Genomic DNA, 19,142 nt, shown 5'->3' with positions numbered 1-19,142 from the left:
ACAGACACACACACAGTACAGAGGGAGCGTGGGATTCTGGAACCCTGGAGAAACCAAAAAGGCAGAAAGGAACACCAGGCATGTAATTGTTACCTGTTTTCCTTTGATAGGAAGAAAGAAGCAGAGCTGTGGCTGCTTTTCACCTCTCTCTTATTTACAGGTTGCAATAAATGGTGCAAATTTGCAGAATGTCTTCATGCTTCTTACCCTGGAGCCTCTGCTGGCCAGAAGCCCTTTCCTGGTACTTCACGTTCGCAGGAGTAACTTAGTTGGTGATGCCTTAAGGGAGTTGAGCATCCATTCAGACATTGATTTGAAGAAACCTCTCAAAGTATGTTTCCCTTGTATCTTTAGCACCCTCTCGTTTAGCAAACATTTCTGCAGCCTTTCAGCCATTCACATTTCCTCTTCACCAGTGTGCAGTGACTCCTCCATAGGTGTTGTGCACAGGAACGTTTGGTCTAGTCAGTGCAAGGGTTGAGTCTTTTTTCTCACTCCCGGAGGGCTTTGGTAGTGGATAGTTTGCAAGAAGGCAAGCACAGGGTTTGCTCTCTTCTCCTGGCATGTTGAGTGTACAAGGGCCAGGGGAGGAAGCATTTGGTGATGTTAGGCAATCTCTGTTTTGCCCTTCTGCAGGAGCAGGCTGTTAACACTAGGATGTGTTTTATCTCTGAGAGATTGCCACAATCTTCAGTAGCTGCTGTCATGCTGCTGCTTTGTTTGTTAGAGTGACAGGTGGTTATTTATGATTTGCATAAGGATTTCAATGTTCTCAAAATACCTGATTTGCCACCCCTGTTCCTTTTCTGTCCCTGTAGGCAGAGCATTGAAACTGAGCTTGTGGGTTGCTATGGGTTTGGGCATGTTGGACAAATTGCTTGGCATGGCTCTCCATTAGAGAGAGGATCTCTTTCACTCAGTCTCAGCTCTGACCTGCTCTGTCACTGACCTGCTTTTTCTACAGGTCATCTTTGATGGCGAGGAGGCTGTTGATGCTGGAGGAGTGACAAAGGAATTTTTCCTCCTGTTGTTAAAAGAACTGCTCAACCCTATCTATGGCATGTTCACTTACTACCCAGAGTCAAACCTGCTGTGGTTTTCAGACACGGTAAGCCCTTGCCCTCTATACGTGCAGGCTGGAATAATATGCTGCATTTAAATGCATTTAACAAGGAAGTTAGTGGCAGACTATGGGAAAGAAATGTTCTTCCTCTCATTTTCTCCTCATGATACAATGTGAACTCTATTTTCAGTTAGTGTGAGTAGGTCCATTAACCTTAGTAGAATGGTGATGGTTGTGCCTATTAAAGAGTTGGCTCTCTCTCTTTATTCTTATCCCATAATAAAACTTATATTAAGGGTCAGGTGACAGGTAATAGAACTCTTACCATGAATGTGATGGTCATGTGCTGTTTTACAGAATGAGAGGTTTAGGTGGTAATGGCATTAGAGTTCTGTGCCTCCCTTGGTGTTCACGTAATTGCAGCCAATCCACTTAGTCATGCATCACTATCGCCTTCAGGATCTAAAGCTGTTAATGCTTTATGTGAGGAAGCTCTTAAACAGCAAGAAACCTTGTAGTGGAAGGTTGTTGGTTTTGGAAGAGTGTGGTGTGCAAGATCAGCAAGATCAGATGGCTGGAGATGGTGGTTTTTGTCCTTTTCTTCACCTTCACAGGTAGCAAGGTGGGAAATGACATTGCCAGTCTTCCCTTAAGGTGTGGCTGTCCTGCTGGGAGGATTACAAGGAAGGAAGTGTCCTGGTACATTTTGTAACTTGTAAAGGGTATTACAGAGCATTCACTTCTAATGTAGTGCTATAAAACAAGTCTTTTGGCACCAGGAGTGATGACAGTGTAAGCACGGAACTGTATTTGGAACGTTTAACAAACGTGGGCAGCCAGTCTGTGACTGACACAGCAGCGTGAGAGTCAGTGTGTGAAGAAAAGGATGCCTGTGCTAGCACCTCTGCTGGTGTATCTGCCTGGGTGGAGCCGTGCTGATGCAAAAGCTTTTAATAGAAAATAGCATGGGTAATAGGGAGAGGATTGTTAACACATTTTCTTGCAGTACAGAGACCGTAAACACTGAAGCACTGTTAGTGTCTAAACGCAGAGGAATTTAAAAAGGAAATAAAAGGCAGGTAAAGTGGAAAGCTGCTGTTTCCACAGCAGTCATGGCTTACAAAAGTAATAGAGCGTGGTTTTTGAAGCTTCATTTCCGTGCCACACACCAACAAGAAATTTATAACCAAAGTGGTACCGGATGGGAGCTCTGTCTCTATTGGAAAAGCAGGGTCTGGCTTCTCAGTGCGTGGAGGAAAGGGTACTGTGCATTGCATCAGTGACAGTGTGTCTCATCAGGATTTCTCTGTGTGGTTTTGCAGTGTTTTGTAGAGCACAACTGGTTTCACTTGATTGGCATCATATGTGGTCTTGCAATCTACAATTTCACAGTGGTAGACCTTCACTTTCCCTTGGCTCTGTACAAAAAACTCTTGAACGTGAAGCCCTGCCTAGAGGATTTGAAGGAGCTGTCCCCTACGGAAGGAAGGTATGAAAATCAAAATTTGCAGCTTTTCTGGGAAGGTAGAGCACCCAGCTAAGAACAGGAAGTGCCAAACTAGGTAAAAGCTGATGAATAAAACACCTGATCCTTTTGAGTGACTGATTAATTTGGGTGACTGTGGTCCTAGCAAAACATAGGAGCTGGTGGTGAATTTTGTGTAATACTTCTCTCCCACAGGCTATTGGATCCATCTGCTTAGTCTCCCACCCTCCTGACCCCCAGGAACTGGGTACCAACACAGCCAAAAGACACCTCCCACAGCCCCCTTTGAAACAGGAGTGGAAGCCTGTCCCTGCCCTGTGTGGTTGTGTGTGTGATCCCAGATCCCAGCCTCAGCCTTTCCCCTCGAGCCAGGCTCAAACTGGCAAGCAGGGAGCTGTGTAGCACTGTGAATCATCCCCTCCATCAACCAGAGCAGCTCTGACCTTCTCCCATGACAGGAAGAAGTTGAGTGGAGTGAGAGCATTGCTTTTTCCAAGTGGTGTATTGAATCTTTTCTACCTAATTGCATAGGGATACTGGTTCTCCCTGGCACTGGGAAGTCAAGATCCCACTGTCTGACTGCTTGTCCTGTTTCTCTCTCTGAGTTGCCATCTGATTTATCTATGCAAAGTGACAGCTGTGTTTATTAATAATGAGGTAGAATGCCAGGAAGAGAGCAGCAGGATTTTGGGGGCTAGCAGAGTATTTTCTATATGATTGGCATACAGATACAGTCCACCTCTGCCTCGTCCTCCGCTCCCTCAGACCTTTGTGTGGTGATGATACAGAATTAGAACCTTAGAATTAGAAATGGAATTCTGTTCCAAAGCCAGGAATCATTAAAGATGGTCAATGAACCAGGTAGGCGTAGACTGTATTGATAGTTTCTGTGGACTGGCATTTATCCTACTTCTAACAAAGCATCTCTATTTGAGGTGTATTTCTTTCTTACTGCTTCAGGAGACTCAGATTCTCTCTCTTGCAATCCTACTACCCCGATGCATGATGCTGTTTACTTCTGCTGAATTTGTTTTCCCTGTTAAAGGTATGGCTTTTAAAATCTCTGCTTATTCTTTTTTTCATTTCTTTCCCTACTTGTCATTTAGGAGTCTCCAGCAACTTTTAGATTACCCCGGGGAAGATGTGGAGGAGACATTCTGTTTGAATTTTACAGTAAGTCACTTTTGACATATCAGCCCTCTGATTCCTGTGGTACAGTTGATGCCCATCTATATTTTTGTGTGTATTCTGGCTCATTCCAAATGTCTATAGTACATAGCCCATGCTTATGTTAAAATGTTCTTTGCTGTCAGCTCCCTTCTTCTTTTGTGGTCCTAAACACTGAGCTAGTAAGTAGATTAATCTGAGTGGTTTTCAAAATAGCCTTGTTGTCACTGTTTAAAGACCTGATGCTCTAACAGGTTGTGAGTGAGGGGTTCATCTTGATCTGGATCAATTTTTGACTCTCTGTCCATGGCCTGCCCTGGGGTAAAAACAAGGTACCATAAAACTGTGGTTCCACACTGAAGAACCTTGCTGAGCAAGGAGAGTGGTGCCCATTTCCTTGTTGCATGAATGAATGAGAGCAGATAAACACTCTTAGATCAAATTTACGTCTGGAGTGAGTCAGACCTGCATCTGAGAGTCAGACCTTCATCTGACTGTGTCTCCTGCAGGACAGCTGTAATTTGGGATGAGGCAATGAAGCCATAGTGATGGTAATGCAGGCTGTGTAAAAAAAAGAATACCTTTAAAGTAACAAAAGAGACTCTTCTCCAAATTATTTTTCGTGCATAAGGGCCTCTTTTGTCTATGACAATTTGAAAATAGACCGTTTTGCATTTTTTTCAGGTAACCAGTTAGTGTAGAGAGTGCAGGTTTGTACTGGTGCCCTCCTAGGCTGGCAAAAGCAGGAAAATGTCTGTCATTTATTCTTCCAGTGAGAGAGGATGAATTAACCCACTGAGTTCCTGTTAAAAATGGGAGTCCTTTTTGTTGCCAAAACTCGTGGACTTAGGTAAAAGAAGATTTTTAGTTATCAATCTCTTGGGGTTTTTTTCCCCAGGAAATTTACCTGAAATAATTTTTATTCCTTTCTGAGTTCACATTTCAACTTAATAGCAGTCCTACAGTAAAGGTAGGTGATGGAGGGGGGTGAAGCACACAGGGTCCTTGGAGCAGAGAACAGAAAATTCTGCACATACCATTTTCTCTGGCCCACCCTTTACATGCCAGTTCTCAGTTGTCTGAGCCTAAGAGGATTCTATCTTTCCTGTACCATATACCCTGGAAAATACTTCTGATAAAATTAATTCCCTGGTTTTGTACAGATCTGCAGGGAAAGCTATGGTGTGACAGAGCAGAAGAACCTGGTTGAAGATGGAGATAAAATCCTGGTGCAGAAGGACAACAGGCAAGTGGGGCACCTGTGGGCATGGACTCGTGCTTGTGAAGTCATGTGCCACAGAAACCCTGGCTGAAGGGAAATGTGGGGGGTAATTAGCAGTCACTGCAAACAAATTTTAAGACCAGTTGCTCAAAGGTTACTGGGCACTAGTGGCACTTGAACAAAAATCAGGTTTTCATCATCTTTCCGCCAATGTTTGGAAAACGTACCATGCACTTGGATTGACATCTTCCCTATGAAAGGTCTCTGTATAGACCCTTTGTAGTTTTCTCATTTTAAGCAGACATTAGAGACATGATTTTTGGCCCAGGTTAATACCCCTGATGACTCAGAGAGGAACTGTATGTGACCAACCAAACTGACCTGGCAGACTTGTCTGTACTCCTGATTCTGAAGCCGGAAACTTTCCTTTGAGCATGGCCTGACTCCCATCCCTGATTACAGCCAGAAGGACCTGCTGTACTTGGATCCCTTTCCATTTGACTGAACAGCTCAGAGTTATTACTAGCGCAGCTACCATTCCACACCCCCCCTTTTTTTTTTTTTTTTGTCCAGCTGCTGAACTATTTTCTTCCCATAATCTTGTAATTGGATTTCTACAAATGCCTTTATTGCTTGAAGTAGTGTTCACATTCTTTCTCTGCTGGCAAAACATTGTGATCCAGTGACTACTCAGGAGCATGGTTAGGGACTTGTATTAGGATTGCTGAAGACCTTTCTGGCAAGGCTAGAGATGAAGTAATTTCCTATTAATACGATTATTTAAAAAGGCTTTGAATGTGTCTGAAGCCATTGCTATAGCAAAAGCTTTGTCTCTGTTACTTCTTACCTACTTTACTACTGCCCAAAATGGTGCAATTACACAGCTAAAGAGCTGCCTTCTTGCAAAACCCACATGGGGGTGGAGCAGGGTAATTCTGTCTCCCTGCAAAGAGAAGATGGATGTCAGGTGAAGTAGAGAAGTGTTTAATCTCCCCCTGCAACAGTGAAGGAAAGATAAAAATACCAGGGATAGAACCCTTTAGGTTTTAAGGTTGGGCATATACATACAAAAGAAAAACTGCCTTTTTTTTTTTTCTGTATGCCATCCAGTACCAGGGGACAAAGATTTTTGCTAGAACATTTGGGAAGAGCGCCAGGGTTAACTATTGGAACTGTTTATTAAGTCAGGATAGGAAACAAGGGAAGAAAATCCTTAAGGAGAAAGGCTAGTGTGTAGTTCGACCAGCTTAACGTTCCAAAATTCAATTGCTTTATCCTGACTGGAGTTTTGAACTCAAGCTAACCTCTAAATCCAAGTCTAGACATGACTGCCAATTTACCTTACAGTGCTTAATGACTTCCTCCACCTCTGCATTTAGAGGCCAGGGACCAATTTGTGGCCCTATGGCCTGAACAGCTTGCTGTGTGCATGTCTGTGGCACTGCCCCTCCCATGTGAGGAGAGTTCATTGGGAACTGGGGAATGCACAGGATTGCTGTAACTGACAAATGCAGAGTAGGAAATGCCTGCGTTTTCCCTTTCTCCTTTGGAGTTTGTAAAATGCTCTTGATGCTGTGTTCATGACCATAACAGCCAGAGAGGAATTAAGCAACAGTTAAGTGCTTAATCAGCTTGAATTTCCCAAATGCTCAGGTGACTGTGGGGAAAATGACAGTAAAACAAATGCATTGGAAAATAACTGGTATATGATTTCTTACTCCAGGTTTTCATTTTTGTTATTCTTATTTCCACTTTACTTCCTCACCTTTCTCTCGCTGCTTTTGCATAGTGTATGTGGTGAGAATTCCTCTGCCAAAAGGCCAGAATATTTGTTCCATCTGTGACCTCCTCAGCTTTACTGGTGATAGAGAACCTGGGGGGCTTCCCATGGCACCACTGCCAGGGAATAAGCAGACACGTGGTAGCACTTGCTGCTGAACACCCTGTCCGCATTGCAGTGACTTGGTGAGAGGAGGGCAGTGGGTTGAGCCTGCTGGAGACTTGTGGTTGCAAAACACTTCACAGGCAGAAGCAGGAGAACTTGGCAGCAGTGCTGCTTAGACATATGATTAAAAGTGCTTTCCTTTGCCTGCTTTCTCTCAATGCATTAGGGAAGAATTTGTCGAAGCCTACGTAAATTACATCTTCAACGTCTCCATCCAGGAATGGTACACGGCCTTTTCTACTGGCTTCCTGAAAGTCTGTGGTGGGAAGGTCCTGGAACTTTTCCAGCCCACAGAGCTCAGGGCCATGATAGTTGGAAACAGTAACTACAACTGGGAGGAACTGGAGGAGGTAAAGCCATGCTCGTGCTTTTTATTTCTTTGCACAAGTGCCAGGATGGTGCAGTTGAATGAGGTGGGCATTAGTCTGTGTCGGGAGATGGGATAAGCCACGATGCGTTTTCTTTGGTTTTTGGCCTCCTTGGCCACCTTGCTGTCACTCACGTGAAAAGTTTCTCACTGTGCTGGCCTGCTACAGATAAAGCTCAGGGAGGAAATTCACGATGAGGAAGGACAGGGAGAAGGACTTCTATCTGCTTTTTTTAGGGATGAAAACTATGACTGTAGGGAGAAGACAAAGGATCTTCACCTATAGTAAAACTCCACTGCACAAGGGTTCAAAGGGGAGTCTGGACACCCAGAAAGGGTGGTATCCTCTCAAAATCCATAGACCAGCCAGTCACTCACAGTGCAGAGTGTGTGATCCTGTTCAGGAGTTCGGCCTGTGAACAGGCACTCCAGAATTGCTCTCCACACGTGTAATTAGCTGAAAAGCAGAAGGCTAATGCCTGCCTTCCTCACATTGCCAGGAGAGCCCTTGCCAGGTCTTTGAGCCATGCCATCGTCCATCACCCATCCTGTGTTCCCTTTCAAAGCTGTCAGGCACTGATCTGATGTCTGATATAGAAAAGATCAGGTCTGGGTTCTGCTTAGCCTTGGTTTTCTAGTGCCAACTTGAAAATGTGGCATTTTGGTTTTTAATAGAGCGCTGTCTATAAGGGAGACTACACTGCCACACACCCAACTGTGAGAATGTTCTGGGAGACCTTCCATGCATTTCCCTTGGAAAAGAAGAAGAAATTTCTCTGTAAGTATCTGTGGTGCAGTGGTGCAGCATCTCCTGGAACTGAAAGGCTCGGGTGGGAGTGGCTGCAGAGCTTCATTGCATTAAGTTGGGTGATCCAGTGTAACTATCTCCTAGTCAGAGCTGGGCTTTCCCTCTATTGTGGTTTGCTTCCTTCTGTCCTGGGTAGCTGGCTCTAGGTGGCCCTGCTTGAGTAGGGGGTTGGCCCTGAGGACCTCCAGAGGTCCCCCCAACCTCAGCCACTCATATTCTGTGACTGCCGGAAAGATAAAGGCCGGTGTTGGTGCCTGGCACTGGCCTCGCTGTGCTGCAGCTCCCCTGGGAGCCAGCCAGGCCCTGCATGGAGTGCAGATGGGGCTGAACTTTGCCTGTGGCTGCAGCCCTGGTGGGGGGTCTCTCTGCTGTCCCACCTGCCCAGCCTTCCCTGTGCCTCTCGCAGTGTTCCTGACGGGCAGCGACCGCATTCCCATCTACGGCATGTCCAGCCTGCGCATCATCATCCAGTCGACGCCCAGCGGGGAGCAGTACCTGCCCGTGGCTCACACCTGCTACAACCTGCTGGACCTGCCCAAGTACAGCAGCAAGGAGATCCTCAGCGCCCGCCTCGTGCAGGCCATTGACCACTACGAGGGCTTCAGCCTGGCCTGACCCCGCGGGGCCGGCACTGACTCTTGGGTGCTGAGCGAGAGAACGATGGGCTTGGGCTTTATTTTTGTAAGGGAATAAATCTGAACCCTTTTTTTTTTTTTTTTTTTTTTTGGGGGGGGGGGGGGGGGGCGGTAAATATAAATAATAATAATAATAGAGATGATGCAGTCTCAGCCTGATGCTGCCAGCATTTTGTGGGGCTTCAGCAGGGAGAGGCTCTTGCTTTGAATTTTCTCGTCTACTGAACAAAACCAGTTCAGTGGACATTTCTGTTGTTTCCCCTCCAACTTGACATCACTGCCCTCCTGGCAATACCTTGTAGTTTGCTTTTATTGCCTCCATACACACACGCTCTTACCTCTTCTTTTAATTCAGCTGAAATATTTTGATGTCCCTTGCATTTAGGGTATAGTGGAAGCTGAGGATGAAGTAGCGATCTCCTCTTTGAAAAGCTGTGATTTCCCCCCACCCTTTTTTCCTCCCTTTTTAAATGCGAGCTGGTTCTTGCTTGCTTTGATTGGAAATACCTCCTCTACCCTTCGATCCTCGGTGGATGTTACTGGGCTGGGATGTCTTTTGTGACCTCAGAGCAGTGCATTGGTGATGTTCTGTCTTTTTGCACCAGGATGTCTCATGGAAAATATGGTAGTTTACAGAGGTTGGCTTGTTTTTCCTCACTTGTCTTGAATTATGTTTTCAAGCTTCTCAAAGCCTCAGAATCACTCTGGAGCGGGGTTTGTGTTCAGGCTTGTGGAGGGACAAACCCTACCTATAATAGCAGGTTTCTCTAAATGCCTCCCTTGTGTTGTGTTTCTGTCCTGGCAAGTCTGCAGTCTGGGGGGTGGGCAGCCCTCTTTTTCCATCCCAAAAGCCCTGTTACCCCATTACAAGGTGAGGTGGCTGCTTTTACTGCTGCCATTTTGTCCAGAGGAGCTGTGTGTGTGGATGTGTGAGTGCAGGGGTCTGTGAGTGTGGGAGTGTGTACAATCTCTCCAGTCCCATCAGGTCAGGTCAAAGAAAGCAGTAGAAGGTCCCCATTTGAGTGATAGCCCCCTTTTTGGAGATTGGTTTGATCTTTGCAGTTAGGCTTGCTTGACTTTGCTGTTTGAGAACAGCCATCTCACTTGGCAGCTATTTTGCCAGGGGGTCTGAAGGACAATCTGTATGAATTAGACTAAAAATGTAGAAAAAAAATCACTACCTAAATGTATCCTGTATGATTGGAGAGCTTTTGCCCTCTCTTCCTCAGTCTCACTGCCCCATTAAGTGAAGTTTGAATGATTTGTCTCTTCTCCCCTGCCATTTTTCAGATCTTGATGTAAATCTCATTTTAAGACTAGGATGGTTCTGACACTGACTTATTATTAGGACATAGTATTTATGCACCATGTTCAATTTACAGTATTGAACTTTGCACCTCATAACAAAAGAGTTTTTGTTTCTTTGGTTTGGTTTTTTTTGTTTGTTTGTTTTTTTGGGTTTTTTTTTTTGGTTTTTTTAAAGACAAGCTGTGGGCTACATTGAGAGCCCCCCCAGCCTCTTTCTAAGGCAGCATTGAAGACAAATATACAGTTATATCAAATGTTTATTTTCGATGTGTGTGTACATAGTACAGTATTATGCAATAAATTTGATGTTTAATTCTGATGGAGTGGCTGCCTTTCCATGTTGGGAAGCAAAGGAGAGGCTGCTCCAAGCACCAGCACTGCCTCTCCCCTTGTCTCATCTCAGACAAAGAGAAGTCCTCCACGGAAGAGCCTGGACACAAGACCAGTCCTCAATCATTCCATAAATGAATATGTGGTTAGACACATACATTTCACATATTTATTTATGTTTAGGTGGATGGATCATATGTGGACACAGGAATATGCACATATCCTTTTATATACAATGTTACGTGTGCACATTACTGTGTGACCTTTATTACTGTGTAAGGTCTAGCTACTGTTGTATCTAGTGTAGATAGTCTACATTTTGTATATAGTGGGTTGCATTTTTGTAGGTAACATGTATTACACTACAGAGGAAAGTGTGCATATGTTTTATATACTATATAAATGCAAAATGTGTGTATATTTATACGTCACACATCTCTTTTCCAGTAGCAAGTGTCAGCCCTGTTCAGCTGAGGAGGAGGAGGAGGAGGCAGGAGGGCCCAGGGTTGTTGAAGACTTTATGAGCCACTTTTTTGAGCTGAGCCATCTCTGGCAGCATCCCAAGCAGAACAGAAGCTGTCACCAAACACCTGCAGTCAAAATAGTTGTATTTTCTTGTTTTATACAGCACACAAAGTGTATTTTATTTTCAATCCATTTTTGTTTAAAAGGACACCACTGATTGAGTTTGAAGTTGCTTACATAAATTATGTAAACAGAGACCCAAGCCAAGTCACTGAGGTGTCATTAGCTGGGGAATGCATTCCCAAGTTGTTTTTGTACACCAAATGCAGGCTGAAGAAAAGGGATTATTAACCTTTTTTTTTTTTTTTTCCAGTCAGGCACCCACACCCACCCTGGTACTGGCTTCTGCACTCAGCCAACCCAGATATTTGCTGTACACCGAGTTATTTGCAAAACTATGTATTGTTTGATGTATGTGCATATCCATTATTCGAGGAGCCAGTTCCCTGCATGCAGGTGTCCACAGGGAAGCACACAGATCATACACTTTTAGAGAACTTTACCTCAATTTTTAAATGTATATAGTAAAGCTTACTCGGTTAGGTGTCTGAGTTAATTAAGCACAGTGGTGGTTTAAAGTAACTAGGCAAAACTCAGCAGTCCCTGAAAGCCCTGCTGAAGGAAGAACATTTGTTCAGAGTTGTTGGGAGGCTGTGCTTTTACACAGCTGTGACTGCCTGTGGCTGGGTTTGGGATCTCCTAGTGCAGATAGAAAAAAGCAAACTCAGGAGAGGGAAAGCTTTGTGTTTGGGACCCTTTGTACTATTTTTACCCCAACCTTCTGACTTTCTTCTGACTGTGTGTTGTAACAGATAGAAGAATTATAAAAGAAAGGCCTCATAAAATCAGGCCTGCTCTTTTAAAGTAATAGCTGGCCTGGCATCTCTTCTAAGTGTAGTTACGCAATTTGCAAGATCCCATGCAAAAACAATCCTGGTATGAAAGGTTCCTTAACACAACCACCTGTTCTTCGGTAGAAAAACAAGTGCATCTGTGGCAACAATGAGTTCTGTTCCAGGAGGAAGTTCTGTTCCATAAAGGAAGAATTTAAACAACCTGAATCTTAGCACAAATCACCTTCTGACCAAAAAATGAAGTTAGTAAGAAAACCACCAGCCAGTGGGTGCTGTATAAAATAAACTGTATAAAATAAGTGATGGGAATAAAGAATTGGCTTTTCCCGCATGAAGAGAATGGAGTCTCGGCTGATTTATCACAATATCTGATGCCCCGAGGCAATGGCAGAAAAGGACCCGGGCCCGGCCGAGCCGGGACTGAGAGACGGAACCCAGAGCCGCGATCCCAGAGCCCGCAGCGAAGGGGAATTCCAGTGGCGAATACGCAAATGAGCCAAAGGCTCCGGCCTTCGTGTGTGGGCACTCACATTGTGCAAAAGAGATAAAACAGGATAAAAGCTGCAAAAAATGCCAATCACTTGTTTTTAAAATTTTAAAAGTTTAATAGTAAATAAGATGGTTATAAAAATAGAATTAGAGTAAAAAAAGTTGAACAGTTAGAGTTAGGACAATATGAGACAATAAAAAAACAAAGTTTCAGACGTCTGGGTGCTTCCCCCAAGCAAAATGCTCCGGAGAAGGACTCTGTTAACAAAGGATTACATCTTAAAAGCAATAGCCTGTTGAATAGTCATATATTTCATACATAACGCATAAATTCCATTCAAACAAAGAATTGTCTCTGGTTAATATCACTTTTTTCTTCTTTAATCTCTGTGGCATCCTCAAGGCTGAGAGAGGCAGGAGGAGTTGGTCTCTTCTGATAAGGAAGTAGTAATTTTTTTTTTTTTTCTCTGAAAGATTTACGTTTTCCTGTGGTTAGTACATAAAAAAATGCTACATTTTAACTACAAAACTACATTTACCATACTATGCAACTATTAATACAACATTAACAATTAATACAACATAATACATATAGTAAATATCTTGCGTAGCGCCAATATGCATTTTTCACAATCCTCTCTCTTTATAATTAATTTGGCTCGAGCAATATTCATTGTTTTCTAGCCTTCATTATTCGCTCATTTTTTTCACAAATCAATCTCGCTTCTTTGAAGGGGTCTTCTATATTATTTTGTTTCTTTAACACCATAACACTTTGTGGTGGTGTTGTTGTAGGCAACTTTTGGTCCATGTTCACTAATTGCATGCCTTGTACTACACTGGTGATGAGCCTAATAAAACGGGATCAAACAAGAAAGAAATATTAGACCAGCTGTAGCACATAAAAGGAAGAAGCCTAACTTTTTCCACCATTCTACTCCCAACACATTATCCCACCAGCTAGTATTTAGCTCTTGCCCTCACCTCCTCCCCTCCCAAACCAGGGAAACCCGCAGGGACCCTCAGGATCGGGGCATCCCTCGTGGCGAGGGACCCTCGCCCCCTCGCAGCTTCCATCAGCCCCTCCTGCGGAGTCACAGTCCTCACAGGACTTGGCTCCATTCCCACCGGTTGGGCTCCCTCCCCCATTAGAACCCACGCGTGCTCCCTGACTGTCGGGGGGGGTGACCCAGGTTCCCCAAACCCCGACCCCGCTCCTCGATACCCAGCCACTCGAACTGGATCTGGCTCCGTTCCTCAGCCCCGCAGCCCTGGCTCCACAGGTTTCATTAGAGGTTAGACATACTCCACCCGCTAGGAGGACCAGGCGACAGTTAAAAAGATTGAATGAAGTGGGGAGTGAGAGCGAGAGTGAAAAGGCTAACCTCTTCCCTTTAAGGGAAGTGCCCACGGCCCCAGGAATTATCGGGTATGTAAACGTACCGATTAATACCAGTGATGTGAGGGCCTTTAAGAAAGAGATGGGAAAGCTTATGGACGACCCCTTAGGAGTATCTGAGAGGCTGGATGAGTTCCTGGGTACGAGTATTTACTCATATGAGGATCTCACGGCGATTCTAAGGTCTTTATTTAACACTGAGGAGAGAGAGATGATAAGGCAAGCAGGAATGAGGGAGTGGGAGCGCTGGAACCCACGAAGTACCCCATGGGATCAGAAATGGCCAAGCCAGGATCCCCGGTGGAATGCCCAAACCGAAGAAGGTAGGAGGAATATGATTGATATGAGAAACATTATAATCCAGGGCATTAGGGAGGCGGTACCCAGGGGACAGAACCTGAGTAAAGTATTCGGGGAATGTCAGGGGAAAGAGGAAACCCCTACGGAGTGGTTGGAGAGATTAAGGAAAAGCCTCCAAGTATACTCTGGGACGGACCCTAACTCTCCAGTGGGAGAAGTATTGTTAAAGACTCAATTTGTGGCAAAATCGTGGGAGGACATATGGAAGAAATTGGAGAAAATAGAGGGGTGGCAGGAAAAGGGGTTGCAAGAATTACTAAGGGAAGCCCAGAAAGTATATATGAGGAGGGACGAGGAAAAACATAAGATACAAGCTAAGGTGTTGGTGGCGGCCGTGAGGGAAGCCCAAAATCAGGAACGTCCCCAGGACCCGGGGAAAGCATTAAAGAGGGGGGCCCTCGAAAAGGCCAGTCCTTCCGCAAGGAAGGATCCCTGTTAACCGAGAGGAGGGACCGGAATGTTTTTATTGTAAGAAAAAAGGTCACCTAAAAAGGGACCGTGAAAAAAGAAAGAGGGATGAGAAGATATTTCGGGAAGATTAGGGATGTCAAGGGCTCTTTATTTTAGGGTCCTTAACATCAAAAGAGCCCGTGATAACCCTAAAAATAGGACCCAAGGGGACAGAGATGGATTTTCTTGTAGACTCTGGGGCCGAAAAAAGTACTTTTAAACAGTTGCCCCCAGGGTGCCAAGTGAGCAAAGAACATATGATAGTTATAGGGGCAAAGGGGTGTAATATATGTGCTAAAGTTAATTCGTGTTATCAAATTATAAAAGGTAAATGTTAAACTGTATGAATATGAGTGTCAAAGATGTGCTCAAACTAACATAGGTAAAAGTAAAATGTAGAAACCAAAAATGGAAAATTTCCTCAGCTTGGGAAGCACAGGAGGGACACGAGGAAAGTATGATTGGAATTACCAGAGAGGGGGCCTTGAAACTATTGCTGCCGGGAATCCCTGAAAAGAAACAAAGAACCACGGAAGACGAAGATGCAAGTCCGGAGACCAAGATAATCACTTCAGATGGATATCTCTACTCGTCTCCGCCGAAATTAACATATCCACGACACACCCGGGCTCGGCCATCAGCTGCATTGTTCCACCCTACCGGTCTATTCAGACTTCCGATACCAGGACTTGAATAATTAATGAAGACGCCTCGGAGAGGATAACGTCAGAATTTCGGACTTCACTCTGCGATCTTGTGTATAAAAAAGGGTGGCCGGAGACCAGAAATTGTGAACTGGGGGGGATACCAGGCTGGCAGAGCTTGATATCCGTGTTCACCCGGCACCGATCCCGGGCTCGGCGCTGTCCTTTTAAATTGTGGCTTTCCGAGACTGATATTTTGTCTCACAATAAAATTCTAAATTTTGATACTTTAAATTTAGTCCATTTTATTTATAACAATTCTGGTGACCCCGACGTGATTGGAGTGATACCGGGACCCCCGAGGGACCCCCGTCTCTGACCAGGAGGCGCCCTGCTGAATTCAGCGGCCTGGCGGAGCTGGGGTAGCCGGGTGGAACCGATCAACCACACGACGAACAAAAACAGCAAAAGCCACATTTAAAAGGGAGATAGGCGAGGTCAGAGCTCTCGGGGAACTCGGGGAGGTTTTTCTTTGGAAGCAGAACCTCCGGAGCCACGGCGAAGAAATCTACTCATAAAAATCTACGTGCACGAAGAATCCACGCAGGAAAAGGATCATAAGTATTGCGTGGTTGAGTGGGAGTGACCGAGCGTGTGAGTGAGACGTGATTTTATCACGAAGCGAGTGGGACCCCAAAATCGCAGTTCCATTGTCCCGCGAGGGGCGTGGTCGGTTGCGGGGGAAGCAAAAGTTTCGGGGGTAGAACGCACCTCACACGTTAAGCCCTGAAAACTTGGGGAGTTTTCGGAAAGGGGGGGTCGGTCACAGGAAGGCTGAAAGGGAAGGTTACGTCCTTACAAGAGTTCCGGGGACTGGTATACCTTTCAGCCTTGGACCAGGAACGGTCCGGGGAGGAAGTAAGGAGAAGAGAGCTCGCATACACCAGAGAAAACCCGGGGGGGGAGCGATCACCCACAAAGGGCAAGTATCTGGTAAACCCACACCATGGGACAAACAAAAAGCAAAGCTAGTAAGAGGAATTTCAGGAAGACAAAGCGGGGAACCGGTAAAGGAATCCCCGAAATCCCAGTTGAGAGCCCGCTGGGATGGATGTTAGAACATTGGGAAGAATGCCCCATAAGGGAGAGAAAATCCAAGAAACAGATGGTGCATTATTGCATAGAAGTATGGGGAGGGGTGGAAATACGGGATCACGTAACTTGGCCCGTGTTTGGAACATTTGAGGAATGGATATGTAAGGCACTGGTGCATTATGTCAGAGAAAAGGGAACTACGGAGGAACAGGAATATGCTGGGGTTTGGGGAAAAATAGATGCAAAATTGTTACCCGTAAAGATAAAAAACCCTGCCGCTGTCTCAGGGGATAAATGGGAACCCTTAGACAACTTACCTCCACCATACATTGTGCCCTCACCCCCTCCCCTCCCAGAGCAAAATAATCCGCAAAACCCTGGGAGATTGGGACCCCCTTTGGGACGGAAAGTCCCTATGCCTCCGTCTCTTCCATCTGCCCCTCCGTTAGAGTCACAGACAGGGGCCCCGGTTCCACCGGTCGGGCTCCCTCCCCCGCTAGAACCTGTGCAGGTCCCTCAGCCACTGGGAGGGGGGACACAGAGTACACACACCTCTGCACCAACACGGGATGACCTGTTGCCTGATCTAGATCTGGCGGCTTTCTTTAATTCCCCTGCAAATACACAGCAGGGTTGGGCAGAAGCAAAACACTCACCTCCCGCTAGGAGGACTAGGAGACAGCTAAAGAGAATGAATGAGGTGGAGAGTGAAGGGGAGGGTGAAAAAGCAAATCTTTTTCCCTTAAGGGAAATTCCCACTGCTCCGGGAATTATCGGGTACGTAAACGTCCCGATTAATACCAGTGATGTAAGAGCCTTTAAAAAGGAGATGGGAAAGCTTATGGATGACCCTTTAGGGGTCTCCGAAAGGCTAGATGAGTTTTTGGGAACTAGCGTCTATTCGTATGAAGATCTCACAGCTATTCTCAGGTCCTTGTTCAATACGGAAGAAAGAGAAATGATCAGACAAGCGGGGATACGGGAATGGGAGCGGAGAAACCCTCAGAGCACTCCTGGAGATCAGAAATGGCCTAGCCAAGATCCCCGATGGAATGCTCAGACCGAGGAGGGTAGGAGAAGTATGATTGATATGAGGAACATCATCATACAGGGAATCAGAGAGGCCGTGCCCCGGGGACAAAATCTGAGCAAGGTTTTCGGGGAATGTCAAGGGAAAGATGAGACTCCCACAGAATGGTTAGAAAGATTGAGAAAAAGCCTCCAGATATATTCCGGGACCGACCCTGATTCTCCCGTGGGGGAGATATTATTGAAAACCCAGTTTGTAGCAAAATCATGGGAGGACATCAGGAAAAAGCTGGAAAAGATTGAGGGGTGGCAGGAGAAGGGATTGCAGGAGTTACTGCGGGAAGCCCAGAAAGTCTATATGAGAAGGGATGAGGAAAAACAGAAAATACAGGCTAGGGTGTTAGTGGCTGCTGTAAGGGAAGCCCAGAAACAAGAACGCCCACAAGCTTTGGAGAAACCCTTAAGGAAAGCACCTCCGAAGGGGGCCACGCGTCCACAGAAAGGGACTTCAGGGAATCGGATGGAGGGAATGGAATGTTTCTATTGTAAAAAGAAGGGACATATGAAAAGGGATTGTCCGAAGAAGATAAGGGATGAAAAGATGTTTTGGGAGGACTAGGGAAGTCAGGGGCTCTATCTTTTGGGGTCCATAACATCGGGAGAGCCCTTCATAACATTAAAAATAGGACCCCAAGGAACAAAAATGGATTTTTTAGTAGACTCAGGGGCTGAGAAAAGTACATTTAAACAGTTGCCCCCAGGATGCCAAATAAGCAAAGATTCTATGGTGGTTATAGGAGCTAAAGGGGAGCCGTTTAAGGTACCCATAGTTAAAAATGTGGAAATTGAATCAGAGAATAAAATTTGCTTGGGGGACACGTTGTTAGTAGAAGAAGCTGATTACAACCTGCTGGGTAGGGACTTGATTGTTGCACTAGGTATTAACCTCATTATAAGGAATTCACAGATTATGGTTAGCATATACAAACTAACCCGTGAAGATGAGGACAAAATTAACCCCAAGGTATGGCATACAGGGAAGGAAGCCGGGAAATTGGCTATGGAACCTATATCAATTGAGATTGAGAAGCCTGAAGATCCCATAAGGATCAGGCAGTACCCAATCCCTTTAGAAGGGAGGCGGGGACTGAAACCTATAATAGAGGATTTAATCAAAAAGGGCATATTGGAGCCGGGTATGTCCAGACACAATACCCCGATACTGGCCATTAAAAAGGGAGATGGGAATTATAGGTTAGTGCAAGATTTAAGAGCCATAAATGAAAGGACAAGAACTCGGTTCCCTGTGGTGGCTAACCCCTACACCCTTCTGAATAGGATCTCCCCGAAGGATACTTGGTACAGTGTTATAGACTTAAAAGATGCATTTTGGACCTGCCCTTTAGCTGAAGGCAGCAGGGATTTTTTTGCATTTCAATGGGAGGATCCAGATACTAACAGGAAACAACAGTTAAGGTGGGCCTCACTTCCCCAAGGATTCGTGGACTCCCCAAATTTATTTGGACAAGCATTAGAACAGTTGCTAAGTCAGTTCTCCCCCAGGAAAGGGACAAAGATCTTACAATATGTAGATGATCTATTGGTGGCTGGTGAAACAGAGGAAGGTGTAAGAGAATGCACTATTGATTTATTGAACTTTTTAGGGGAAAAGGGATTGAAGGTAGCAAAACAAAAGTTACAGTTCACTGAATCTGGGGTGAAATACTTAGGGCATTGGTTGGTAAAAGGGAAAAAGAAATTGGATCCTGCAAGGATAGCTGGGATTATAGAACTGCCCCCCCCTAAAACCAAAAGACAAGTACGTCAGCTATTGGGGCTGTTAGGTTACTGTAGACAGTGGATAGAAGGGTATAGTGAAAAGGCTAAATTTTTGTATGAAAAATTAACTGCAGAAAAGATAAAATGGACAGAACAGGATAATAAAGAATTAGAGCAATTAAAGAGT

General features: G+C 45.1%; 1 protein-coding gene across 2 annotated transcripts in view; it reads left to right on the top strand.

Annotated features, from left to right (window-relative positions):
• The window catches only part of LOC120752640 (probable E3 ubiquitin-protein ligase HERC3), a 44,585-nt gene extending 34,265 nt beyond the window's left edge, over nucleotides 1-10,320 (top strand). The window contains exons 18-25 of one of the 2 annotated variants that reach the window (XM_040064018.2): nucleotides 161-331; nucleotides 965-1,108; nucleotides 2,386-2,552; nucleotides 3,656-3,722; nucleotides 4,880-4,962; nucleotides 7,050-7,233; nucleotides 7,926-8,028; nucleotides 8,465-10,320. In XM_040064018.2, the coding sequence (XP_039919952.1) occupies nucleotides 161-331; nucleotides 965-1,108; nucleotides 2,386-2,552; nucleotides 3,656-3,722; nucleotides 4,880-4,962; nucleotides 7,050-7,233; nucleotides 7,926-8,028; nucleotides 8,465-8,673 (1,128 nt within the window). In that variant the 3' untranslated portion in view covers nucleotides 8,674-10,320. The remainder of the gene's footprint in view (nucleotides 1-160; nucleotides 332-964; nucleotides 1,109-2,385; nucleotides 2,553-3,655; nucleotides 3,723-4,879; nucleotides 4,963-7,049; nucleotides 7,234-7,925; nucleotides 8,029-8,464) is intronic. The other variant, XM_040064019.2, reaches the window with a different exon arrangement.
• The last annotated feature ends 8,822 nt before the right edge of the window (nucleotides 10,321-19,142 follow it).

This window comes from Hirundo rustica, chromosome 5, assembly GCF_015227805.2.
Source record: "Hirundo rustica isolate bHirRus1 chromosome 5, bHirRus1.pri.v3, whole genome shotgun sequence".
In the NCBI taxonomy this organism is placed as follows: Eukaryota; Metazoa; Chordata; class Aves; order Passeriformes; family Hirundinidae; genus Hirundo; species Hirundo rustica.
This window is presented reverse-complemented; position numbering and strand designations above follow the sequence as displayed.